This window comes from Neopelma chrysocephalum, unplaced genomic scaffold (assembly GCF_003984885.1).
Source record: "Neopelma chrysocephalum unplaced genomic scaffold, ASM398488v2 Primary Assembly neopelma1_24, whole genome shotgun sequence".
Taxonomy (NCBI): domain Eukaryota; kingdom Metazoa; phylum Chordata; class Aves; order Passeriformes; family Pipridae; genus Neopelma; species Neopelma chrysocephalum.
In genome coordinates, this window is record NW_020897693.1 from 41,014,891 (window position 1) to 41,042,729 (window position 27,839).

Sequence of the window (27,839 nt, forward strand, 5' to 3'; positions counted from 1 at the left end):
TTTCAAAGCAGTTCTCCTCCTCCCAAAAGACACTTAAAAAAGGATTCTTCAAAACCAGGCCTCTCTTACATATAATTAACTTTCAGTTATCAGATACTTTGTGCCTGTGATTACAGATAAATGACAAAAAACATCCCTTTCTCAAAAAAAACCCAGCCAAGAAACTCAACAACACCTAAGCAGGGAAGAGAGCACACCTTCCATCGCATTTTCCACCTCCACATTCATTTTGGGCAGAAACAGTATTTTAGCCCAGAAAGTGAAATTTTCATAATATGTTACCAGTGAACAGATAATTACAGCTTCAAACATACATTCCTTCCCGCTACCAGACCAGAAGATGTCTTAGTTTAAAATCTCCTTTATATCAGACTGCCTTTCCACACAGGCCTTCATCGTGCGCTACTTCCACTTGAATCAACAAGCTGAAACAGTAGTGGGATCCACTCAATCACTTCTGCAGTTTTTGCACACGTGGAGAAACATTTTCTACAATGAAGAAGTTAATCCCAGATATCAAAAGCATGCACCACTTGCAAACATCTTTCACCAAGTCATTTACCCCAGGAAGTGGTATCTTTTTACACTTCATTGCAAGGTGTATTTTGCTGGAAGTTAATCTCCAGTTTTTCCTAAGTCAACTACTATAAAATAGTGGACTGGATTTGGGCAAAACCATCAACATGCAATGACACGATTCTTCCTCTAAAACAACTACAGATAATTACATTTACATCCATGAGTCTCAGTTAATAATAAGCAACTATTTGTAAAACTACTTTAAAAATTAAAATTCAGCTATTGTTATACATAAACCCAGTAAAATATACAGATGTACCTAAATGCCTACAAGTTTTTAGTTCTTAAAAAGGGAGATAGGGACTACCAGTAATATCACTTCTGTCTTTAAAAAATCTGATTTCCCAGTACAGTAATACCATGTGATCACTGCTCTACCAGGCACAAAAATTATTTTAACACGTCAAATCTTCCCCTTCTAATCTCAGCTTTCCTGAAAATAAAAGACACTGAAGTCTAAATGCACATACCCAAAAGTAATGCTAACAATATTCTGTATTCTGGAAGATAAAAAACATTGCAGGATCTTCTGGCAAAAAGAATATGCCAATGAGAAAGGGGGGAGAGAACAGAAGGAAACAGTGTTTGCTCACTCTATGGCGCAGTTTTGCAAGTTTTTGGTTTTTTAACAACTAGTTAATAATACAAAGGGAAAGAACTGGTGGTTTCCAGTGCGAACATTAGTATATATTTTTTAAATTGCAAAAGAGCGTCATATAAAGCAAGAAACACCACTTACCTGTCCCACCCCCACTCTCAAAACTTGGCGAACTCCATGTTTCAGCAAGGTTTCTTGGAGGCTATGACATCTCAAGACTAGAACAGGCTGGACCCCAAGCAGTAAGAGCATATTAGGAGGGGCTGAAATTGCAAAAAAATGTTATATACCTCTTTCGTATCTTACATACAGCAAATCACAAAACCTGTCATTGAGTATTTTCCACAGCAGTTAATTCTGCAGGCTGGAAATACTGCTTTCATGGCTCTACTATTCATCATGGAACAACAGTACTTAGTTTAGCAAGATGTTGACAAGCTCACTTAAAATGACAGATCTTACGAAATCATATCACAAATAAACTAACCTCCATTTGTCAAAAAAGCCCATCAGCATAAGCATTTTTGTAAATATTATGGGAAAGTCAACCTTCATGAAGGAGGCAGGAGGAATACGGTTCATAACGCTAAGTGCCAACGGTTACCTAGTCTCTATTTTTAGTTTTACCACAGAGGGGCAACAGCTATTTACCTACTAAAGAAAGCAAAATCATGGAAGCAGGTATTTTCCATGACTACAGAATTTGTTTTTCCTTAAACACGTCCAAAATCTTCCTGATAAAGCCAGAACTCAAATCAGCATGTTCTCATTTACAGAATTCACTAGTTATAACTGAAAAACTGACCTTAAAGGTCAATGACCTTTAATGACCCTAAATGGCCCATCTTGACAGCAAATGCCTTAAATAAAACACAGTGGTAGTTTTGAATAAAGTCACTCAGCCTGTCTAAAAGTATAAGACACAATCTATAGAGTCTTGTAGAAATTTCTAGTCACTTCTCTGAAACTAAGGTATGGCTGAGTTGAGAAGAGGGTACTACAAAATGCTACTCCGGTTAATACACAGCCTGACATGCAAAGGCCTCTTTAGAGCTCATTTTTTTCATGATGGATGTAACAGTTTTTCTTTTCCTTTTCTTCACAGCCAGCAAGAGAGAAAAGAACAGAATACACAACAACTCAGTTGTACGTGCAATAGTTGCAGTATGTCACAGGATATCAACTACTCAGGGAGTTTACTTTTATTCTGAGAAGTAAAATTTCCCAAAAGGAGATTTCTTTTGTCACATCCTCAATGGTCCAGGAGAGACAACCTAAAGTCAACAGCAGAGGCATTAACAACCCATATTATGCATCAACTAAGAACTTGAGACTCATCCACAGCTCCCAAGAAACTACCATGAAGCATTCTAGAGCCTTTTCAATTAATAATGACTTACAAAAGAAACCACTTAAGTACACATGTAGGGTTAGTGAGCACCAAGATCTCGTAAGATCTACAATAATGAATGCTAGGAATTCCAGAAAACTTTAAATCTTTCATGAAGTAATACCCCCCCACATACACGGAAGTATTATCATACAACCAGCTACAGAAATGCATGTTAAATCATACATAAATGGAAGAAAGACCTTAGGAATTAATTACAGAAGTAAAATCAACAAAAGCAGTCTTTTAATTTTGTTCTTAAAGTATTATTTATTCTGCTTAAAGAAATGAGAAGGAACAGTATCATACATTTTATATCCAGACTGTAGGAATGGGGAGTGAAATGAAACTTTAGAGTGCAGAGATTACAGAAAAGGGCAACCTGACATATTGCTCTACAAATAAACAAAAAATAAATGCCTGGTAAATAGGCTGAAACCTTGGTTTAGAGCTACACTGCAAGAACTTGAAAAATCATCAATCAAGCCTTTTAAACTCTTAAAAATGCAATGAACATATAATTTGTGATAGTCTCTTTTAATTCCCTCAAAATCAAAAATTGATCAACAATGTCAAATGATTTCCAACAGATTCTTATTTACAGATTCAGGGAGTTCCCACTCACTGCTGTAGTGCTGTACCGGTAAAGTACTAGGAAATGCAATTATAGCACAGGATGTATCATCTTTCTTGTGTGCTACCACTCTTGGCTCCTCAAAGCTGTAGAAAGCACTTGAACAATCTGAAATATTTATCTAACTCTGAAATGCAATGTTAATTCTTCTGGCTCCCACATACCTGGAGTACACATTATTTTCAACCACAAACAGCAACAGAAGTGAAGATAAGGTTCAGAAATCCGCTGTCACACAACAAATCACAACCAGCCCTGAGCGTCTATTTCACCTCTAAACTGCAACTAACAAGTCTGGCGCCCACACTAAACCTTGCTATTGGAACCAAAACTTACCCTGTATCTATTAACCTAACACAGGTTGTAAGAGACAGAATAAAGGAAACTCATCAGTCACTAGTCCTCAATAATCTTGGGATGTCTGGCAAACACACCCTTAACGATTTTGCCAGATCAGGTCCTCTTTTTCCTTGCCCAGCTTCCTTTTCAAAGTTCAAGATCCCTCAGAATCAGCCACTGTCACCAAGACTCCTGAGTAATTCTTCCCCTCCTCCTCCTCCAGCCAAAACGTATCATCCTTAGAAATTTGCTTTTAAAAATCCTTGCAAAGAAGACATTTTATGAGAGTATGACCACTAGTCATATTGGATACTCAAGTTGAGACCCCTTAACTCAATTTTTTTTGCATTCTCTGAGAGTCAGGCTTGTCAACTTTCTCAAATTAGCTGCTCCAAAATGATGAAGGCCTTCTGTTCCAGATAAGGAACCATGACTTTGTTCATCAAGGACACACATATCGACATGAATAGTTTGGTTCAGCTGAGCATAAGGTGGAGCCTAGTACTACTGAAGATGCCCCAGGTATTCCATCAGGCCTCCAGTGGCTGCTCCAATGCCTGATTCACAGGTCCACGAGGCACATGCCTCAGCAGCAAGGTCTGGGTGATGACTTGCACATCTGGCTGCTTATCAAACACTCCATATGTGGATATGACATATTAAGGCTCCAAGGGAGTGGATGGTGGATGAAAAGTTGTGAGGCCTGGTTTTGATAATTATTTTCTATATGAGCTTGCAAAAGGACTTTTCACTCTCCTTTGCTATACTTTCAATGAAATTATACAGGGTGCATCCTGAGAGTCAAACTGAAGAAAATTTGATTAAGGTAATCAGTAACATCTATCACTAAGTCCGTTTCTCCAGATCAGACAGCCCCTACAAAGGTAGTGGCTATTCATTCATTAAACACTAGGAGAATTAAGATAATTTAGATAATTAAGTTCTACAAACAAAAATATATGTGCTGAGTTAGCTGGAAGCTTTAGGAAGCTCCCCTGCTTCTAACACTGTTCGAGAAGTTCATGGGTTGGTGTAGAATACTAAAGACATGTTTGTAAGATATCTAAAGCAACATATAATCTCTTTACATTTGCAATAAGATACTTCAGGAAAAACTGGTAAGTCCAAGCAGCATTATTTAGGGACTTATTAAGATAAACTCAGAAAACATTCAAGCACCTAAGGCAGTGTTGTGTTCTTCACTTGTACTTTCCAAATAACTAACTTAATTTACTTCAAAAATAGAAACAGTTATATCTTGGTAGGAGATTGTATTGTGAAATTTAGGCAAAGTAATTTAATTTTTTATTCATGGTAACATGACCAAAAATATCCTTAAGTCTAGTGACTAAAAAGTCCCAAAATACAAGAACCCTTCAACCCTCAAAATTCCTAATAAAGTCAATGCTTCAAAATGCAAACAATACTATTCATTCCAAACAACCTTATTCAAGATTCTACACGTTTTCTCCATTTAAATCAGTTACAGAGAATCTAATCCAAAACCAGACATTTAAGAACACATTTTTAACAACTCAGTGCTCAAATCCACATCTTTTCTGTCATACTCCACAATCACTTCGAGAATCACAGAAGTGAAGTTTCCACCGAAGCACCTCAATTTTTCCAAGAATAATTATCCAACTTTCTGTGCCCAAGTGCAAATAAGAGACTATGAAATTTTGAAACTTACCTGTAACATACCAACTATTTCCACTTTATTAAAAAAGATGAAAGAATGAAGTGTTGATAGCATATTTTCCTCAAAAACTGAGGGAGTGGGTAGGACCATATCTTGAATATACTGTACTCTGTATGTCTGATGTATTTTTTGCTTCAGCTCTGGATCAGATATAGGTATCACTTCTTTAAATTTTGCTGTTTTAGTCAGAAATTCCCTGTGTTTCCGTGACTGTGATAAAGACGGATCATATTCTAGGCATCCAATTACGTCCATTATACATTCCTCGGAAAACATGACTTCAAAAAGTGCAGTTCTGTTCAAAAGGAAAATTCCCTTGATAATTTCATATAAGTGGTGTAGTCCTTCGATGTTCTCCAAGTCTTCGCACACATGAAAAATTTCTAAGAGCTTCTTTATATAACCCTCATTTTCCAGTGCAAGTGCGAGTTTTTCACGGCGTAATGGCGAAGGCAGTGAAGATGCCACAAGTTCTGCAATCTCTTCTAGTCGACTAAGTTCACAAGATGGCAATTCTAGACCTGGTGATGACATATCATCAAAACGTTCTTCCTCAGATTCATCAACAAGGTCCTGAGTAATATCAACAGAAGGGTCTTTGCCTTGAACCTACAAAATAAAATTTGTCAAAAAACTGGAGTTTAATTTTACTGCTGCTTGAATGCTTTTTTAAAAATATAATTTCAAGTATCACATGCTTTTTCTCTGTATGGGCAAAAGAGAAGTGCAAATCTAAGTTTGACATTGAGTATAGCTGGTTTGGAAAATAAAGAGATAATTAAAAGATTTTTTCAAACAGAAGGCTTTAAAAAATTATTTCTACGTTAGACATTTAATTTTATTTATTTTCTGAAAAAAGAAGAATGAAGAAAAAAGCTACATAAGTACTTCAAATAAAAACAGAAATTCATAATTACTAATATGGATGGCAACTTTTTAATACACTACTAAACTAAGCTATGTTTCCACTCTTTATTCTCTGCAGACAGATTTTTAAATGCAAACCAGTATTATATTATTGTAGTGACAGCTTTAAACATTTATCTATATGCTATTAACTGCTCTTGATGCTTTTGGAAGCTTTTGCTACCTCAAACAGAGGAGAGAGGCCAGTCTTGCTAATTTAATTGTTATTTTCAGTTCTGGAGACCTGCAAGTCAAAATCTGTTACCGTGCACTTTCTAAATACTCTACAGACACAGAATCCCCTCCTAAGAACAGAAAAGCCCAAACATTGACAAAAGAGTACTGGAAAACTGACTGTCAGAAAAACAAGGCACAGGACCTGCAAAAACCTCTCTAGAGATATGAGGAAATGTGGAAAGTACGAATTAGTGAAAAAAACTGACAGATGCTTGGGCACCAGAGCATATGATCTTTAATGACATCTTAATTTTAGCATCTGCTTGGAGTCTGATGTGTCAAATTCAGAAAGGCACTGCTGTGCAGAGCAGTAGAAGATAGTGTTCTTTTTCATCCTGAAAATCAGCAAAAAAACCCCCTGGGAGAAATAATACTTCATTTGTAACAGCACGCCTATACTTAGATTAAAATCCAAAACACTGTTAAAAACCACATATTGTTCTGCTTATACATCAGCAACCACTTTCACTATAAATGGTATCAAAGTTTTCCTTTTAGAAGAAGTTTTCATGATTGAGAAAGCTTAAGATCTATAAAGTACACTAGACACAAATACAATAGCGTGGCCTCAAAACAGGATGTAAAGACACTGGTTTCCTACAGAAATATTAGATCTTTACATGAGGGTGAGGAAGCTGGGCTTCTTATCTGGGTGTTTCCCAAGAACACAACTTCCCCTTCTCCCCATTTTGTTTCTGTCCCCAACTTTCAGTCCATTGACTGCTAAGGTTCCTGGAAATGTTTCTGTACTTATTTACAGAAGTTTTTTTCTCTACTTATTTATGTAAGTGGGAAACTATTGAAAAGACTCATTCCTAAAAAAAGGAATAATCTAGACACATGCCACTACAAAACCAGATTTTTTTTGCTTTACTTCTGAAATCAGTGAGAATGAATTCCAAAAGACAGTGAAGAAAGCTAGAGGTTTGTTAAGAACAGAAACGGCGCATAGAGAGCAATTTAGACTAATTTAGAGAAATCCCACATAATGTAGCAGAGAATTAAGAAAAGTTGTAATGTTTGGAATGGAAGAAAAAACCTAAATAAGAACTGACAAAGTGAACTAACAGCAGTGACTGATTAACCTCTTTTGGGTATTGGTCAATAGTTAATAATAAATAATGGCCAGTCTTCGCGAACGAAGATTTTGGGAAAGGTCTTTTACCTTTCCAGCCTGCGCAATGGATTTTTTTAGGAGAGACACAGCATGCGCTGAACTGAGCCCACCCTTTAATCCTAAGGTTCATCTGCCGGGGCCAAGCAAGCTTGGACAATGGCAGTGAGGTCCTCAGGACGTAGGTTTGTTTAGAGTGACCTTCTCATAGATGGATGGCCTCACAGGGCTAACGAGCTCCATCTGCCTGGGGGGACTGGGATTCGAACCTGGGTTGCAGCAGTGAGAGTCCGCCATGCTAACCACTAGGCCACCAGGGGTCCCCTCAATAGTTAATACCTGATCAAATATTATACACAAGCAATACTGATGCAGTGACTATACAGTCATCTGATCTCAGTGGTAAAACATATGTTAAAATATATACATGCTACATATAAATTGTTTGATTTCTTAAAGCTGTATCTTTAACGTGATAACACAGGGATAGAGCTATCTCCAACTTCAGCTATCACATCAATCTTTCATAGCCTGGAAACATTTACATGGAAGAAGTTCTGAGAGGCACTCAATATTCCCCTCACCTGAAACAGAAGAATGAGAATTGTAGAAAGAGAAATGTAAATAAGATAATAATAATAATGGCCCATCTTCGCGAACGAAGATTTGGGGAAAGGTCTTTTACCTTTCCAGCCTGCGCAATGGATTTTTTAGGTGAGACACAGCCTGCGCTGAACTGAGCCCACCCTTTAATCCTAAGGTTCATCTGCCGGGGCCAAGCAAGCTTGGACAATGGCAGTGAGGTCCTCAGGACGTAGGTTTGTTTAGAGTGTCCTTCTCATAGATGGATGGCCACACAGGGCTAACGACCTCCATCAGGCCAGGAGACCGGGGAATCGAACCCGTGGTCGCAGCAGTGAAAGTCCTGCACGCTAACCACTAGGCCACCAGGGGTTTGTTTTATTATTTATACAATAATACATTAGGGTATATATTTAATAAGAAATATTTTATAAATTCACAAAGAGCTCACATACATTCTTCTCTCTACAATAAAGCTTTGATAGGTAATCCTTCCCCTTTTGGCCAACTTGAAAAAAGTTAATTATGGCGTTAATTGTTATGAAACTTTTTCAGAGCTACACTTCCTTGGGCAATAATAGAGATAAAGAGTTATGTTAAGCAATAAAACCTGAAAATGCTCTAAAAGAATACCCAAAACATAGATTAAGTTTGTATTAAATTTCCGGAGGAAGGAGAAAGCGATCAAATTCAAAAATGCAAAATCTAGGACAGGTGGCTAAAACAATAGGGGCTAAAACAATACTATCTATTGTGTTCAGAGTCATCTCTTAGAACAGCCTAAAAAGTCTAAACACAAACATTAGGATGAATTAGGTTGTCTCAATCTTACATTTATCAAACTTACCTGACATATTTTTTCCCATATTTCATCACATCCTGCTTTTTCTTGAAAGCTAAGTGCCAAATCATAATTTTCAGCTTCAGACCACACAATCAAGGTATCCTTTAAAGAGAAGAGGAGTATTTTCAGGCAATGTATTTCAGTGTTTAAAGAGTAAAATTTTAAAATAAAAACAGGCTGAGACCTAATTCTGACAGGATAGTATTACAACACAAATGTAATCATCATATTTTTTAAAATGTTTATATGTTCTAAGATTCTTAGGATTAAAATGATTTCTGCATAAATCAGAACAAAGAAGTTTCAGAAAGATACTGAAGTCTTATTTCTAATTTCACGTGACCATAATACTGTAAATCTCAAAAAGGCTGATCCAGAATACAGACTTCTACCTCAATGCACCCTCTGATAAAATACAATAACAACAGCAACTGGTTTTGTGGCTTTTACGTTTGGGTTTTTTAAAAAAATGTTTCAATTGGATAACATAAAACTGCACTTCTTCTTTAGGATCAAAGTTACAATCTTTTTTTTTTCCATTTTTATAGGCCCCAGAAGACACTGCGCTAATGCACAGAACAGTTGCTTAAAAGGCAGCCCCAAGAGGGTTACAAGCTTTAAAGAACAGAAACCTGAATAAGTACATAGTTAACTGCCTGAGAGTACGCACACCTTTACACTGAGCCACACACAGGAGCTTTACTTATTCCAAACCACAATTCTGGAAGGAAGCTTTGCCCTAGATTTCGAGAAATTAGTTAAAGCTGTGCTTAGCTATATGTACTACCCAGACACTTCAGCTCTCATCTACAAGAGAGATAGTTCAAGAGTTTATCAGAGCCCTCATACTGCATGCAAACCCAATATACGAAAGTGGCAGCTGATGCTGCAAACAGCAGTGTCGCACACTGATAAGGCATTTGATGAAGTAGTTAACAGTCTGCTAAATAACTCTCAGAATAACTAAATAAAGAATACAAATAATAAATAAAATTAAAAGCAGAAAATAAAATCAGCATTATTTACACATCCTGAATCAAGTTTTATTTAAAGTCTTTTGTCTTCCTCTAACAGCTAAATTATAGCCACAGTAAATATATATAGCTCCATGAAACTGTGTTATGTCAGCTAAGTGCCAAACTGTGCTTTTACTCACTAGGACAAGGGACATGAGGATTTTTCTACTTGTATTTCAATGGGAACATAAAATAAAGAATTTTTATTTCATTAAGTATAGATTTTGCTTACAGTGATTATTCCTAAAGAAATTAATTTTAAATATTTGCAAAAGCACTGTAAGTTGCAAAGCATTTATAAAGTTTAATACAGTTTATTAATTAGACTTAATTTGCTTCAAATACTAAAATGAACACTGAGGAAAAAGAGAAATCTTAGACTTAGATTTTGTTATGCACTTACTAGAAAACTCCTTAAACTAAACTATAATCTAAATAGTACCATCAGCTAGATCCATTAGGATTATCAAGCAATACAATATAATCAATTTGCCATTACCAGAGCAGCTATACTGCTTCAGAGGCACTAATGGCTTTACCTTGTAAATGGCAAATAGTTTACCTTTTCCTTTTCCAAAGGGTTGAGGAAGAGGTGGTACACAGAAGAAAGGGATTTAGGAAGACCACCTCCAAAATACAAAAGGAAGAAAAAAAATCATAATTAACAGCTTATTCTCTACAAGGTCATGGTGCAAATACTCTGGTAATAACAGATTGACAGCACTTGGTACTGCTGGCTACTACAGAGCAAGAAAAATAACTTTACAAAAATCTAAAAAGTGAAGGTCAAAAACCCAAATTTTTTTGTTTACCATCTGTTAAAAACACTATGTATCTCACTGCAGTATTCATTGTAGGTATCAGGTTCAAATTCTAATACATTAATCTCTGCAATTAGTATTTATACTGCAGTAATTTTCAAGGGCATTGTCTCATTAGCTCCGCACTGTGTAGTGTTTATTTAATTAAAAAAACCAAAAAATACAATTAACCCTAACACTAAATTTTAAGTAGATCCTAGCAGAACTTGCAACTTTCCCATCTAATTTTTACTCCACTTAAGTCAAAGTGGTTAGATTTCTAAGCAAGCCATTTTCCAAAAGAAGATCAAAATGCATTTTCTTCTTGATAAAGAAAGTGACTAACAAACAGGGAAATGACTACTTTTAAAACCTACTTTTGAAAACTACAGTCACAGATGTACAGAAGTGTATTTGGCCATAATACAGCAATTGCTCTTGTTAAACAAGATCACCTACTGCTAAACATGAAGTTCACACCTCTACACATTCTGATTTTCTAAATTTACTACTTCTTTGGAAAACAAAACAAAAAACTGTTGAAAGAAATTATTTGAGCAACAGAGCAATGCTTTCGTTTACTAATATCAGAAAAGCATTTTCCAATTGCCAACATTAACAATTTTAAGTTATTAGTTATCGGTTGTGTTATCACAGAAGTGTTTCATATTATAGATTATTATCAGTTACTCAACAGAAATCTATCAGTTGCTACTCTCTGATCTTTGGGAAACAGTATTTGTTTGTACAACCTTTCTTGCCTGAAAGGTCTTTTAAAAAGAGAACATGAAACAGAGTGACAAAAGCACTTCACTCTGTTGCATAATACACAGTTCTGTCAAAGTTTAAATTCACTATTAAATGCAGACTATTATGAATGTAATTTCATTTTGTTAATCCTACAAAGCTTATAATCATCAAAAAGAAGAGCAGCACAAGACTTAGACACGTATGAAGAAATGACTAAAGGAATTCTAAATATAGAGATTAAAAAATGCATGAATAACAGTATTGTTTCTGCTTGTTTTAAGAATAAAATCTATGTGCTTGATCTAAAATCTCCTCAGTGTAATTTGAATTCACTAACTACTCTGGATCTCTCAGCTACGGAATAAGACTATATGTTGCTTTCAAATATCAAACATTACTTCTTTTAACTCCAGAAAGCAACCGAAATTTCTTAAGAATGGCTTCTCCATTTCAAGAGAAAACAGGAGCATGGATAGATATGCTTAGTAATAGTAGCTACTGGTTAGAGAGGTACGGAGATGAGTCTTGCATATTACACCTTGATGAACATAAAAATCTTCAATTTTATATGATTCATGGAAGTTCTGGCTCAATTTGATCAAAAACATGTCTTTTGTTTTTGCATTACATACCAAATGTTAGCCTCTACACAAGGAACTGGATGGTATCATTAAAACATGTAAAATTTGTTCTTATCTAGCTCATCATTAAACAATTTGAATGTGAAACTGCAGTATTAAATCACAGTTGTGTGAATTGTCATAAACATGGACAGATGTTTTATCATTGTAGGCTTTTATACTGAGCGCTCTGCAAGAATTCCAGCATTCTAGCTCCTCACTTTTTTCAAGATGCATCACAGTTCTTGGCAAGATCTTTTTTAAATAGGATGATAATCAGGAGCTATTTATGTGGAGTTCACGATCTTATCTCAAGCTTGAAAATCATTTGCTGCTTTGCAAGACAGTATTTTGACAGTAGTGCCAGTTGCATGTCATCATCATCTTAGCCCATACAAAATCTGCTGGTCTCCCCAAGAGCATTTATATAAATTTGTCTTCTTTCGTATTAGTGTTTACATTATGACTGCACAGATGAATTCAGGAATTTTTAACTGTAACCAGAAGTTTTAAGCATGGCCTCTTTTTAGGAGACCCGTGTATTTAACATTCCCATAAAGAGGTATTAATCATTTTTATCAATGGAGGGTAACTTTGTACACTCTAATCCTTATAAGGACACAGCCTGAGGCAACAATTCAGAATGCAATTGGAGATTTCTGTGCTGCTTCTCTCACTTCTGGCTGCATCAAGCCCACACGAAGCACATTCTGGTTAGTTAGAGGTTTTCAAGGAAGTACTACTGTGTGCTACAGTTTTATTTGAGACTTCATGCCTAGAGGAGCTAACCTTCAAACATACTACTGCAACAGTTCAAGCCAGGAGGCAGTGGCAATTGTACTTGAAAGAAATCTACCCTCTGACTTCTCATTTTTTGAAATTATTGCCAAAAGGCTTCTTACTTTCCCCAAGTGTAAAAAGTTGTTGAATACACACTATCAGTTTAAAGTCCTTGCCATAACAGTCACTAGAAGTCACACGTTTATTAGACATTAAATTAGTTTTATTTAACAATTAGAAAGCTGATAAGCAGGTGTGTTATACAGTATTCACATGATCTCCAAAGCAAGCCCTGGGATTTCATAGTGAAGAATTTCAGACCAACTAGTACTCAGGATTTCATTCTGCTGTAAAATTAAGATTTCTTTCCTAATGTGATAAAATTAACAAAACTGTTACTGTTTGACCATGAACTCTCACTGCTGTTCATTTCCAGGGAGAACACTAGTCTCCTGTGTAGCTCCAAAACTTTCTCTTGGCACACCTATAAGATTTAGGTTACACTCAAGAAGTAGTAACCCCCTACATTAGATAGGTCTTTCATAAATTCCTGCTTTCAGTCTTAAAAAGCAAATGAATCTTTTCCTACTAGCCCTCAAATGACTCAGGCCTATGACACTTTCCTGGCCCACACTGAAAGGTCAACACAGTAAGGCTGTTTCTCCTCCTCTTGGACTGCCTGATTGCTCGTTCCTTATCTAGGCACTTATATTGTTTACAGTCAGAGATTTTCCTGGACATGCAAAGCCACCTTTCAACATCTTGCTATGTAAATATTTACAATCAAAAGTACAATTTTATAAGCAGGCTTCTGTTTAAGAAATAAACTACTGGCACTACCCAGGTTTTTTAAGGTAAATATGTAGTTATTGTGGTAGGTCGTGGCAGAATCTTTGGGCTAAAGAAGCCACTCAAGTAATGTAATATAAAATTCTGCCTTTGGTTTTACACATTTCCTCACCTGGAACCTGGTTATCTAGATGTACTATCAACGTATCCCTAAAACTGGACTAACGTATCAAACGCATATTCAGACTGTGTTCTGCTAGCTTCCATGAAAGCTCAACAATCATACGTGACTTTTCAGTTAGTGATTTCACAGCTGCATTCCCATGAATCGCGAGGAATAAAATCAATTTATCAGTTCTGTAACAGAACCTTGACTCACTGGCCTAATGACCATACCAAGCAACAGCAGAAAAATCAGATTACACATGAAAACAGACACAAAGGAAAAGAAACATGTTAATTTAAAACAGATGAACTGGCCCAGCCCAAACCCAAGAGCAACCTTGTTTATCCCCTCAGCCCACAAAGCCACATATTTTTCCTTACTAAGTTGGCTATAATAGGCACAAATTTTATTGAAATAGTTTCACTGTTGGCTCGCTTGTCATGACAACAAAGGTAGGAAGTGCATCTTCTCTGAGCATTCTGCCAGTGCCTTTTTCGATCTTTTCAAAATTTGGCTCCTTTATTAATAAGCCTGCTCTCCATCATTCAAGGATGACCACCTTCAATCAAGTTACATAGCTATTAGATGGTACTCTTAATGAGTTTTAAGCTTTGTATTCTCATGAAGAACTGAAAAAGAGGCTGCAAAAGCAAGGGACATGACACTTCTAGTGCAGAGGCAAGACTGTAGCAGGAAGCTGTAAGCAACTCAAGTCTTCCTTGTTTCAGGCATAAAAAGGGATGCAATACATACTTCATCATAGGGTTACAAGATGTTCATGGATGTATTTCAAATACAGCTGAGGATATAAGTCTTTATTGTTCTATTGTTAAAGCATTGCTAAAGTATATTGAGAAGTGTATACCCGAGTTTTCTCCCTAGATAAATGCTATGTATATATTTTTTTCTCCTTTAGGGTTGCATAGGAAGAGGTGTGTTCTCCTTATATACTAGTGCAATTTGTTTTCTGAATAAGGATCACTTGCTTAAGAACAGCATCTGTCACTAGCATTCTGAAATGTCAATGCCTCCACAAAAATACCCCACAATTAAAATACCTTCTACCTTTACTAGGACATTAAGAAAACAATCAAAAATAGAAGAGGAAAACCAAGTATTCCATGTGTGACTCAACAATGCATTGTATAATTAAATTTCACTAACTAAACAAAATTTGCTTTTAAGCTGTGTCCTACTACTTACCCAGTAATTAAATCCAGTATATTCCATGGCAAAGTTATAGGACCATTATCTAACATTTTAAAATAAGAATACCAACACAACATATAGCTATAAACAAGAATACAAGTCAGGTGTCCAAGTGGCTGTACTGATGCACATTTTGGTTTTTCTGAAGAAGTTTTTGCCTACAAATAGTACCTTAACATAAGAAATATTAAGTCCTTTTTCTGAGCCACAGGACATTAGTTTCTCAAGTCGTTTTCTTTCTAGCTCGTTTTCCTCACATGAGTTCCTCTCTTCTACTTCTAGTAAAAGTAATGAGTTTGCCAGGAAGTACATGGTTCAGAGCATCCAGAAATTTCCACTATAGCAACTCTATATTGCAGAATCAGATACATAGACTTATCTTTCTTTTTAAACACACAGCAGAAAATGACTCTTCATTGTGACAAAGACTAATTTATCTGACTAGTGAAAGGGTAGTTAAAAGACTGTCTATGTGTTCCATGCTTTAAGGAATTATTTCAAACCTCCAGATGGCAGATAAGTCTGGGAAGACTGGAAACTAGACCATGCAAGCTGAAGTATCTCAGGTTGATGTATGATAAATGAGTCCCTGAGCAGGACTCAAGATTTCCCAAAGTACTCTTTCTCTCCTAAAGGAAAGGCAGACAGTTGTATTTACCACCATAAAGGGGCAGTCACTGCTTTCAATCCTAAACACCAAGAAATTTAAACCAGACAAAATTACACTAGAAGCTCAGGTTAAGAGGGTATAGCTTTTGTTGGTTTGGGGGTTTTTCTGTTTGGTTTGTTGTTTTGTTTTTTTGGTTAGGGTTTTTTGTTTGTTTTTAATTTCCATGGATGTTTTACACACCAAGGGAACAGAGTCAGCAAGGCAAACTTGTCCTCACGTCTTCACACTATTATTTTGATAAATAATTATCTAAGCTGTGCAGTTACTAAAATGCACATGTGTATACCACGAGATTGTGTAATTTGCAATATCAACAATTAATGAGACCATCTGTTTCACACTGGCACTAATAGTGCAGCATAGGTAGAAGGTTCTTTCACCAGTGGAAGAACTTCACTGTTTATCACAAAGGTATCTATAAGGCTTTTGTTGAAAGATCCAAAGCAACTGGCACAGCAAGTTTCTGCAAGTTACCACACATTGTCTCTCCTTCCTTGCAATCCCACATTTCAGTTGGTCCAATAAAAGATGGTTTGGGCTGACATGAGGCTTGTAAAAAGAAACAAAGTCAGAACTCATCCACTTATTCCATTAGATATCTGAAGTGCCCCACAAGCCACGTGCTGAGTATGTTACAGTAAAAACAGACATGCTGCTAAGTACCCCTTAAAATGGAATGGAGGTTCACCCTCACAACAAAATTCTGAGACAAAAGCCTGGTAAGACCATAACACCAGACAGTTACTTTGAAGTTTTAAGTCTTACATTCTTGAAATTTTGTAAGCGCAACTAACAACTGCAGGCAAACTCAAAAGCAAGTCTTCTGTCTCAGGCTGCAACCTCACCAGTACATGAGGCAAAATAAGTGGCCTCCTGCAGTTAGAAAGAAAGATCTCATGAACTCTTCAATCTCAGTTCCACACATGGATCTGTGTAAGGTGGCTTGAAACTTCTGCCAACAGAGAGTTACCAGTTTTTGAAGAGAGATTTGAAGTACCAAATTGATTTTCATGTGGTTTACTGAGTTTAGGTAGTTCAGAGTTCTAGAAGCAGAGCTGAAAAAAAGCTACTCCTCCTTTCAGCTGCTAAGCTCCAAGCTTAGCTCATATGGACTCAGGTTTAAACTCTGAACTTGCATTTTACTCAGGGAATGGATAAGTAGACCTCACGTGAAAAATAACAGGCTACAAAGCAGATTTAATATACACACCAAGAAACATTTGGCATTTCTAAGGCTCAGAGTGGAGTCCTACATTCAATCTATATTAGAGACTGCTTTTCTTAAATAATATGAACAATCCACCTGCAATTATAAATTTCTGTCTATGCAACATTTGAAAACTTTAAGAACAGCACTCTTCCTTCTTCAGCACAGAAAATGTAGGGCTGTTCTAACAGGACAGATTCATATTTAACATTTTCATTTCTCTAACCATGTTTTCACACAATGGCCAGTATTGATTTGTGCAGTGCTAGATCACAACACGTCTGACAGCAGAGTAGCAAATGCTGTTACACTGACAGGTATGTGTGGTGGTTTGCATCAATCTCACAATTTTCTGCCGACTTGAAGTAGGTTTTGTGTCTGATCTGGCATAAAGCCTATTGATACAAAGCTCACCCCTCAATGCTCTTTGAACAGATTTAAGCCAGCAAAGCAAGTTTACACTAGATCAGCACTTTATGCCATAGAGGTGTGAAATATTCAGTGTCACTTAAGGAGTCCTAGAGCTCAAGTTACTGCATCATAGAACCATGACCTCAAGGTAGTCAGGATTATAGCTAAATCTTAGTCTGTTTAGCATTTTTGCTGGAATTGATTCTTCAAACCCACATTGGCCTTATCAGTTGTTCAGTACAGGCTGTTTGCCTGGTGCGTGCTGAATTATATCAAGAGACAGATACAGGTTAAATTTTTCAAGAAAGGATATTTTTAGCCCATACTGATTGTCCCCATTCAGTTCAACATACAATCCTACAAACAGCTGCAGCCACAAAACCATTGGGACTGCCAGTGAGCAAAACAACAGTATGTTTATGCCTGCAATAAACTGTTAAAGCAGAGTGTTTTAATACATTAACTGTACTTGACAAGATTTTAGCAAGTCTGAGCTGACCAGCTTTTTATTTATACAGGATGCTTTGAAGCAGTATTAACCCATATCCACCTTCCAAGTAAAAGACAAACACACGTTAACATGCAAATAGCTTTAAAGCCTTCTAGTCTTCTTGTGAATAAAACTACATTGGAAGTTGTAGCATCTGAAGCATAAAAACGAAAAACAGCCAGATGACATTAAGTTTCAGATACTATAAACCTCAGGAACTTCAGCTACTTCGTGATTTTCACAATTATGTTTTACCTGTCTCTGCCAGAGCAATTTCTGATGCAAAACAGAGTGCAGATTATCCATATAACTTCACAAAAAACCACAGAGAAATAACAAATGGATCACGAAATGCACAAAAATGGTGCAAACTACTTTGCCTCCTATTTTTGGTACAAGAACATAAAATACTATTTGCAATAGAGGAAAAAAAAATTACTGTATTGCAAGACTGTTGATTGTATTGTTAAAGAACCTGCCTTTAAGCAAGAGGAAAAGAAAAGTATGTTTACCTGTTGCTTCTGGTACGCAGTGTTCGGATTAATTTTGGACTCCAAAAGAAGAGAGCCTAGAAAATAAGAAGTTCCGCTTATTTACATGTGTACTAAAATTTTAATCTCCACATGAATTTTCTGATCGTTCTTTCCCTGAGCAGGATATTAACACCTTTCCTCCCAACAATAAGCCTGTTAACCCCTATTTTTGAGCTTTATATTTCATCTGTCCCTCAAAGATATTGTTCACATAGTTCAGAACAATTAAGAGTGCTCTGAGGACTGAATTTTAAACCTCTTTCTTATTCTGAGTAATGACTTCCACGAAAAAATTTATAGAGATTATAAAGTCTGCAAAAAGTCAGTACACCAAAAACATCACAACTGCTTTCCACAGAATACCTGTGGTTGTTCCATGTGAAATTTGTAATCATCTGGTATTTGTTTGTAAAGGTTAGCTAAAACACTTTTTTTCCCCGGGAAACTTATCTAGAAACTAATGCTTAGAGTGGCAATCACTGTGACTGCCAATACCAAAAAACTTCACACATGATAAATTTAGGAACAATGGTTTCACAGCAGCTTATACTGATCTAAGACATAGAAGAGCAATTCCATTCTCAGGTCTCTGTCTTTTTTCCCTTCCTTTTACATAAGCGTTGGCATTAACATGTCAATTTGGATGATCTGAAGGGGTGATCTAAGTGAAAACAACCCTTAAAACGCTTTTTTTCTTGGTCCAATCACTTCTCCCATCCATCTTGCTGCTCAGCTGCACTAACCCTTCACACGACTTAAACTTATGTATCTGCAGAGCTGCACTGAGCATACATGAAGAAATATTGATAAGTTAACTTGCATAGTCAACCTTATAATTAAAACATAAGGCTGCAAGTACCCCTTTTAAGTGGCACTTCTCCATTCACTTACCTATTTAAATTTATTCCTTAAGAAGGGTCCAAACTTAAAGTGTCAACTTCTCAGTTTCATCGCTATAGTTCTAAGGTAATCATAATACTAGAATATTTGCCACTTATACTCACAAAAGCTACAGTAGAGAAAAACTAAAATGCTTCTACCACCTCAAATGAAAACCTAAGAACTTGAAGACAAGTGAACAAACCATTTGGATTTGAAAAACACACTTGGAAATTAAACCCGTACTTGCAAATGCCACAACAGAATCAACAAAGGCTGGCCAGTTTTCACTATCCGAGGAGTATATGAAATATAAAATCCACAGCAAGAAATATCCCAAACCAAAGTCTGCAAAAGAGGTATCACCATCCTCAATCTAATGGGTTACAGTTACAAAAAAACCCTCCACACTCCCTTGCTGAAGAACTGCTACTGACTAATAGAAGATCACAGAATCGTACAATGATTTGGATTGGAAGGGACCTTTCTTTAAAGGCCATCTAGTCCAATCCCCACTGCAATAAGCAGGGATACCTTCAAGTAGATCATGTTGCCCTGACCTTGAATGATTCCAGGGATGAGGCATCTACCACCCCTCTGGCCAACCTGTGCCAGTGTTTCACTAGCTCACAGCAAAGAATTTCTTTCTTTCATCTAGTCTAAATCTATTCTCTTTCAGTTTAAAACCATTACCTCTTGTCCTGTGTCTACAGGTCCTATTACAAAGTCTGTCCACATCTTTTTTAAAGCCCCCTTTAAACACTGAAGGGCTGTAATAAGATTTCCCCTGAACTTTCTCGAGGCTGAAAGACCCAAGCTCTCTCAGCCTTGCCTCACAGGAGAGGTGTTCCACCCTTCTGACCATTTTTGTGGCCCTCCTCTGGACCCAGTCTTTCCTGTGCTGCAGACTCCACAGCTGGACACAGCACTCCAGGTGGGGTCTCAGCAGAGGGAAGTAGAGGGGCAGAATCCCCTGCCTTGACCTGCTGCCCACGCTGCTTTTGACGCAGCCCAGGACACGACTGGCTGTGAGCGCACATGGGCAGCTCATGGACAGCCTCCCACTCACCAGCACCCCCAAGTCCTTCTCGGCAGGGCTGCTCTTAATCTGTTCATCTCCCACCTGGACTGATACCATGGGTTGCCCTGACCCAAGTGCAGCACCTTGCACCTCATGAGGTTCACACAGGCCCACTTCCCGAGCTTGTCCAGATCCCTCTAGATGGCATCCTGTCCCTCTAGCATGTCAACTGCACCATTTCAGCTTGGTGTCATCTGCAAAACTGCTCACGGTGCACTCAATCCCTCTGTCTGCTGCACTGATGAAGATGTTCAGTTGGGGGAAGTGAGGGAAGAGACTGAAGAACCAGATCACAGAACTTCACTTGCTGTAAGAGTGGTGTATCATTAAAGAATTACATAAATATCAGAATATTTTGTTGTCTGTAAGAAAGGTTATTACTTCATGAATTTAAAAGCTTTACCAAAATATTATTACATTCATTAGCTTCCCATGCATGTGATAATCAAGTAAAAATATTTTTTTTTATAATTAACTTACCAGTGAAGGCTGCTTGTTCCTCATTTCTAAGTCTTCTGTTCTACAAGAAGCAGCCTTCACTAACAAAGTTGGTTTGAGAAGCTATCACCTTGTCTCAAATACAAACTCAGATACTATCCAACAACAAAACTTAAATAAATACCCTTCAAGGGAAAACAAAGACAACAGAAAAGCTCTCACCTCAAATCCAAATATACTACCCTTTCTTTTTTTGAGAGTTTTTCCAGTTTTCTAACTGCATCTAACCTTACTTACCTGTAAGTAAGCAGCTTACTTACTTAAGTGTAACAGCATAACTAAAGAAAAAAGTAATCAAAACCACAGAGCGGGACAGAGAAGGAAAACATTTAAGATGAGCTTTACTGATGAAATCCAATAAACTGCTCATACTTTGGCCATAGTCTCAAGCTTTGAACTTCGGATTTGCCTAATGAACATCTAAAACCAGCATAACCCTTTTCCGTTATGATCATCAGCTACAGATAGTATTTCACTTCAGTCTTGCCTTCAAAGTCCAGCTTCTACTCCATGAAGTTTCAGAATATTATTTTGTGCTATTAACTTGGCTAACTACCTTCTACAAAGTCCTTCCTGTCTAGAAAGATTTAATACCAGCAAGTATGAATTAGAATCTTCAAAGAATCAAATGTAATTGATAATTTCAACACTGCATTTTAACTGCTGAACACAGACCTACAGACAAAGAAATCCCGAAATTAGCAGAGTATCATACATAACTTGAATGCCATGTTTGACAAAATACTATTTAAAAAAAATTTGAACACAATTGAATGCAGACATTTAATTTTTCGAGCCAGAAGCAGACATTAGAGAATAACTTCTTTACTAGACTTGTCACCAAAGAGCATTTCTTCTTCTCTACTAAACCTGACACTTGTGGGAAAGCCAAATCAAGCCTTATAAGGCTTGACTTGCTTCTCATTACCACATGATTCAACTTTATTCCTCACCATTCCAGACAACAGAAAAATACTAATCCGAAGATAGACACATACTGAAAGATAAACTGTGCTCTATAACTAATAACTGCTCCAAATCCCTCCTTCTGGAGAATACAATGCTCCATTTGTGCAATATGTTCCACAAAAAGGGTTCAACAACTCCAAATCAGTGACTACTCCACTAGTTGTTTCAGTGAGTGTATTTTCATACAGTAAGTTTTACAGGATCAGGCCCCTTCCTGGTATGAGGCAGCCTTAGGTCTCTGTTACCTGCATCTGGAAACCAGGCAGCAGTAACAGATGTCTGAAACAGAGATATATTCTTTAGCAAAAAGGTTACAGAAATCAAACATACCGCAAATAAACTTCTTTTCCATTCAAAGTCATTATGAGTATTGATTCCTAAATACAGTCTCAGATGTCTTTGTCATAAGCAATTACTTTCTATGTACGCATTTTTCTCTATATTTTGTAGGCACTGTCATAGAATCTGTTAAGACTATCCAGTCTACTTTATACAAAAAAATACACCAAGAAAATTCATCTTCATTGACCCAATGACTCTATTCAAAATTAGGTAAGACCTGAAAACCCACCCTAAAGCAAGCTATGTTTTTAATAAACACTCCAAAATTATGCAGATCTAGTTATTTTTCTAAATTATAGCCTTGAATGAATTTATAAACGTAACTGCAAGACATTGGTGCTAGAAAGTAACATCTGAAACCACCCATAAATAAGAAAACTGATTTGCAGAATTCTGTTATCTGCCACTGTAATGCAATACAGCACAGCTAGGAGGAGGTTTGTTAGTATAAAAACACCATTCTGTGCTGTGGAAGGAATGTGTGTATAAGGAAAGACTTGCTTAAAAGAGATTACATACAGATATTCCATCTATTTTCAACTATATTTAGGGAACACCAAATATCCCAATCCTATAGTCTTAAACTGAAAATCTGCAGCCTTGTTTACATATGTGCATATGGAGGAGACCAGTTGATCTGGAACACTGCTCCTGTCCCATCAAACTGTTATGTGGATTCTTCCTCAAAAAAAGAAAAAAAAAAAGAAAAGAAAAAAAAATAGTGCTGCTCATTACCCCTCACTGGTATAAACATGTTTACATTTAAATGAAAATTTCAATTCAAGAGCTGTTTTTTGCAAGATGCACACACAAGTTTAAGTTCTGCAATCAGTTCTGCTGCAACTTAATCACAGAAACTAACCCACAGAAACTCAGAAAACAGCTCAAATGGAGGTCCAAGAACATGCTCTCCTCAGTCTAACACATTTCTGAGCGGTCAAACTCAAATATTAAGGGGATAACCAGGAGAAAAGAAAAAAAAACAAACCACCAGAATAATACATCCTCCTCCCTGCTTTTTTCAGTTTGATCTAAGATAAGTACTGTGTTGCTTTCCTAAAAATAAGTAAATGAAATTAATCCATTAAGCTTCAGCAAGGTAAAACAAACTTAAGACAAATTTTGTCTAAGCTTCTGCTAGTAGTACAGAGTTACTGATGCCTACACTAAAGAAACAGCCAGGATGGGTGTCTGCCCTGCGGCAGAAGTGATTAACATACAGACTTCAGAAGCAGCAGACTACAACTTCTGAATGAAAATGGTGAAACAGTTCCTAAGATAGCTGGCAAATATGGCCTCCAATGGAGGGGTTCACTTTGGCTCGTCAGAAAGTTTAGGTACAGGACAAGTAAGTTTTAATTAAACGTTTAAGCCTTCAAATTAACCCAAAGTAGTTGAACAGAAAAGTTTATTTCAGAGGTCACTTCAGTCATTTGGGCTCAGCACAAAAAAAGGCAATCTGAACCATGCAGTAAAAACCAAGAAGCAGATAGACATTTTAAGAATGAGGTAGGCCATAGTAGCCTAAAATACCATGTGAGAAATGGGTAAGAAATCAAAGGCTTTTGACTACACTGAGGAACTCACATGGAAGGAGACAATTTGTAAGAAAAGATTTCACAATTGCTCTACTGCAATTCAAGTAGAATACACTGCAACTAGGAATCATACTGAGAAACTTTTCAGGGTTTTAAATAAAAAGTTAGCAGTTAATAAAGTGGAAAAGTTACATTTTCCTGCTTCAAAGCATAATATAACCAATCCGAAAGCAGTTTTTGGTATTTCTGTTCTAAAATTGATTACTCCAAATTGCCTGCAATGCCACTTACAATTTAGTGCCTGGAAAACATTAGACATCTCAGAGAGCAACACAAATCACTCATCTACTTTAATTCTTTTAAGATGGTGTTAAAAAACACCACCAACACAAGTTAAAAAACCACTTCTATATGTTAAAAAACCCTTTTATTCAGTTCTTATTCCTTCAACTCCAGAAGACAGCTTACCTTAGACCTGGCATACAGTTTGTATTTCCCTTACCCAAACACCATGATGCCATAAAATCTCAACCACTTGTAAAGCAGCCTATTACACCAAGTCATGGCTGCAAAATCCAAAGATTGACCCATGAGCTAGCTCACTCGGTCAGCCAAACAAATCTCTGCTAATTCTGTTGTTGCTCTGTGCACCAGCCAAACTGGCCCTTCAACAGGAGTAGGAATTTCCCATACACAGAAGGAACTACTGCTCACATCCCCACGACCTCCCCTACTCAAGAAAGGGAGCCTTCACCTTCATGATGATCCCGAGGTATTCTGTCAGCTTCCTGCAGTAAGTCAGTAAGAACATGCCAGTGTGCACAGGGTGAAGCTCAGCTCAAAGGCTAGGAAAAGCTGGTTTAGAAATGCAGGAAGGAAGAAGTTTCATTGTGGAAGGAGGAGGAGCTGACAAAGAAAGACAATACCAGAACGCAATGGAAACATGGAGGCGAATGGTGTATAGGCCAGGTTCCTACTACCGGTATGTCTTCGATAACTGGGAAAAAGTGAAAAATAACAGTCAACTACTTTGTTTAGTTAAAAAAGCATGCAAGGGAACACATAAATGGCACAGTATCTAAAACATAAGTCTGGAGTTACCTTTTTCAAAATCACTTGCTCATGTAAAAATGACTGTCTTCAAAATTAGCCCACAAACAGACTGGGAGTAAATAAAATACAAATCAAATTTTATGAGGTGTTTACACAAGCAAGTTAGAAAAACTAGCCTATTAATAGAGTGCACATTTACCCAGGACTGATACTACCTACTATATTAAGAACTTAAGCTCTGTATATTATTCAATACTTAGAAATACATGTTATGTGGTTTTAGAGAGGTCTAATGTGTGTATCCTACCAAATACACATCTGTGTATTAGGTGCAATTAGCAAGTCTGAGACAGTCCTGCTTTGATTAAGAGTATCTCAGCTATAAAAACACAAAACAATGACTTCATTTTGGGGTTTATATCAATTTGTATCTTGCTTCTTAGAGATGTTCATTTACAAAAATAAGCTAGTAACAATGGTTCAATTCAAGATCTAATCAGTCTTAAGCATATATATTCCACTAAAAGTTAATAAAGGGATTTTAGTTTGCATGGGCTATTTCTTCACAAGCAGGTTATGAACTGCAGGTTTTTTACTTTCTTTTCTAAAAAAGAATGAAAAAAAATATCAAGATATTATTAATGTATAGGAGACATGATAGTTTTTAAACATGACCCCATCAGCCATGTAGGCAGCCAGGACAGTATCTACAACAAAATATGGTGTAAAAATTAGCTTAAAAACTTAGTGATAAGTTTTATAATTCCTTCCCTCATGTTGAAATTAAACTAAGTCTATTTCTGTTTTGGATGTTTTCTCTCACACTATGAAGCTGCTCAAACTTTAAAGCATGTTCCTCACTGTAAAATAAATAAAATCAAGTACCAGTTTAACTTTTTAAAGTATAATCAAGAAACTACAAGACCCTGAGATTCGTGCTTATCAGAAGCTCAATTATCAAAATCCTGCTCAGATGACTGATTCCTCCATATCAGTTTATGATCTTTGCTGTAGAGATTATTGTTCAATTTGTCAGAACTTTCTGAAATAGTAAAAATTATTCTCAAGTTGCTTTTCATCCTAATTCTTACAATGAAAAAGCCTAAAAAACAAAATTACAAGGTCTGTTGACAGTCACAATCTACAACTAGATCTACAAGTCACTAAATACAGTAGCTACACAGCTGAAAAAGTAATAAGTCATGCACTGACAAACTTTAATAGCATAATGGTACAAGCTTGATATTGCAAAGTGTACATTTTAAAATCTACTCTGATCATAGCAGTCGTGACCTCACTTAACCAATAATGAAGACTAGTCCAAACATGTAGCTACATGTAGACACTACTACTCAACTTACACTATCGACATATGTTGCCAGAAAATGTGAAGGAAGTTGATAATGCATCATTTTAAATTTATTTACAGGAAGACCTAGAACTGCTGAAGGACTGAGAGCTCCCATTCCATTAAAAAAAGAAAAAAAAAAGGCATCTGAAAATGCTGTTCTGTCCACTATATTGTCTTTACTACCGTAACAACTGTACTTTGATAACTGTTGATAGCTTTTAGACTGTCTTACATAATTCTAAAACCTACCAAAGAAAAAGGGGGGGATAAGAAGGGTGTTAATCATCCAAGGACCGTTCAAAAACATGTAATACAAACCAAGACCTAAGTTTTGAACAACAACTTTCACGAGGGGATCGTTTCCAGAAACATCCACAAAAGAATATATCACAATGATCAGTTTTGAAACCGGAGTACATTGGGCATCTAATAATAGATCACTAGGCAGCCAAACCCATACAAGATTTACAACAAGACCTGAATGCATTTTGCAAGCAACACTGTGTATTCAGTATGAACTAAGTGCCTACCATGTTCGCACTTGATGGTACCCGTCTATTTTTTTCACTTGGCCTAACACAAATGAACGCTGGTTAGTGCCTACTTGCTTTTAGAAATAACTTCTGAATTACCCAGCAAAACATTAAGGCAACAGACCCAAAGCTACACCCAGTCCCTTTACTGGGCAGGACGAGGAAAGACTGTACCTTCAGCCATACACACTTACCATCACTCTCTGCCCTGACTAGCAGGGACATGCCCTTGAGCCTCTCCACGTAGCAAGAGGACACATGCCCTGTGCCTCGATCATCCCACTGGCGGTCCTCATTTAGCGTGTAAACCTTCACCCTCCGCCGGGTGTCCGTCATCCTGCCGCCTGCCACACCGCAGCCACCACTCTGGCTCACAGCCGCTGGAGCAGCGGAAGGCTGGTCGGGGGCCAGGACCCCTCTGCGGAGGGGAGCGGGAAAGAAGGGAGCAGCCCCACACGGGCACGCCAAGCAAGCTCTTCTTACTTCTCTTCAGTGCCCGAACGGGATCCTCATTATCGAGGAGAACAGAGGATTGGGGTGCGCAAGGGAAGAGGGGGAACAAGGGGTGAAGATGCGAAAGGGGAGCTGCTCCTCCAGGCACAGTCAGGCGCTGCACAAAAGGCGAGTAAGCCTACGCAGGGCAGAGCCGCAGAGAGAAGGGAGGCTCTTTGCAGGGCGAAGGGCAGGCAGGAGAGGCGGTGAAGACGAGATCTTGGAGAAGTGGATCCACGAGAGTGGAAGCAGCGGCGGACAGCAGCCGGCGGGCAGTGACAGGGGCAGGCGGCCCTGGAGGCCGGGGCCCTGCTGAGGAAAGCAGACGGGGGCCTGGCGAGGCCGGAGGGAAGCAGAGGAGGGGAGGCAGGCGGGAGAGGGGCCGCTCGCCCCGGCCCGGAGCCTGGCTCTATTGTGCAGCAGCTGCCCAGGCCCGAAGCCCCTCGCTCGCCGTCCGTCAGCGCGGGGCTCCGCGGAGCCGCCCTCCTTCCCGCCGGCCCTGCCCGCGGCCTGCGGACACTGCCCGGCCCGCAGCGGGGTAAACGACCGGCCGGGCTCAGCGCCCCGTCTCCCCCATGGGCCCCGGTCGCAGGCGGCTGTTTCACTCCCAGCTCGACTCCGCCGCCATGTTCTTCTTCCTCCTCCTCCTCCTCCTCCTCTCAGTGCTGCGGCGGCTCAGTCCCGACTCCCCAGCGCGCCCTGCGACGTGGCCGCGCTTCCAGACGCTCGGCGGCCCG

The 27,839-nt window shown here is 37.9% G+C and overlaps 1 protein-coding gene across 2 annotated transcripts in view; it reads right to left on the reverse strand.

Moving 5' to 3' along the window:
* Positions 1 to 27,621, reverse strand: part of PPP4R3A (protein phosphatase 4 regulatory subunit 3A) — a 45,136-nt gene extending 17,515 nt beyond the window's left edge. The window contains exons 1-4 of one of the 2 annotated variants that reach the window (XM_027673536.1): positions 26,805 to 27,621; positions 18,346 to 18,401; positions 8,929 to 9,027; positions 5,234 to 5,851 (exon numbers count right to left, since the gene is read on the reverse strand). In XM_027673536.1, coding sequence (XP_027529337.1) covers positions 5,234 to 5,851; positions 8,929 to 9,027; positions 18,346 to 18,401; positions 26,805 to 26,946 — 915 coding nt within the window. In that variant the 5' untranslated portion in view covers positions 26,947 to 27,621. Of the gene's footprint in view, positions 1 to 5,233; positions 5,852 to 8,928; positions 9,028 to 10,503; positions 10,565 to 18,345; positions 18,402 to 26,804 lie in introns of those variants that run through there. The other variant, XM_027673541.1, reaches the window with a different exon arrangement.
* Between the last annotated feature and the right edge of the window lie 218 nt (positions 27,622 to 27,839).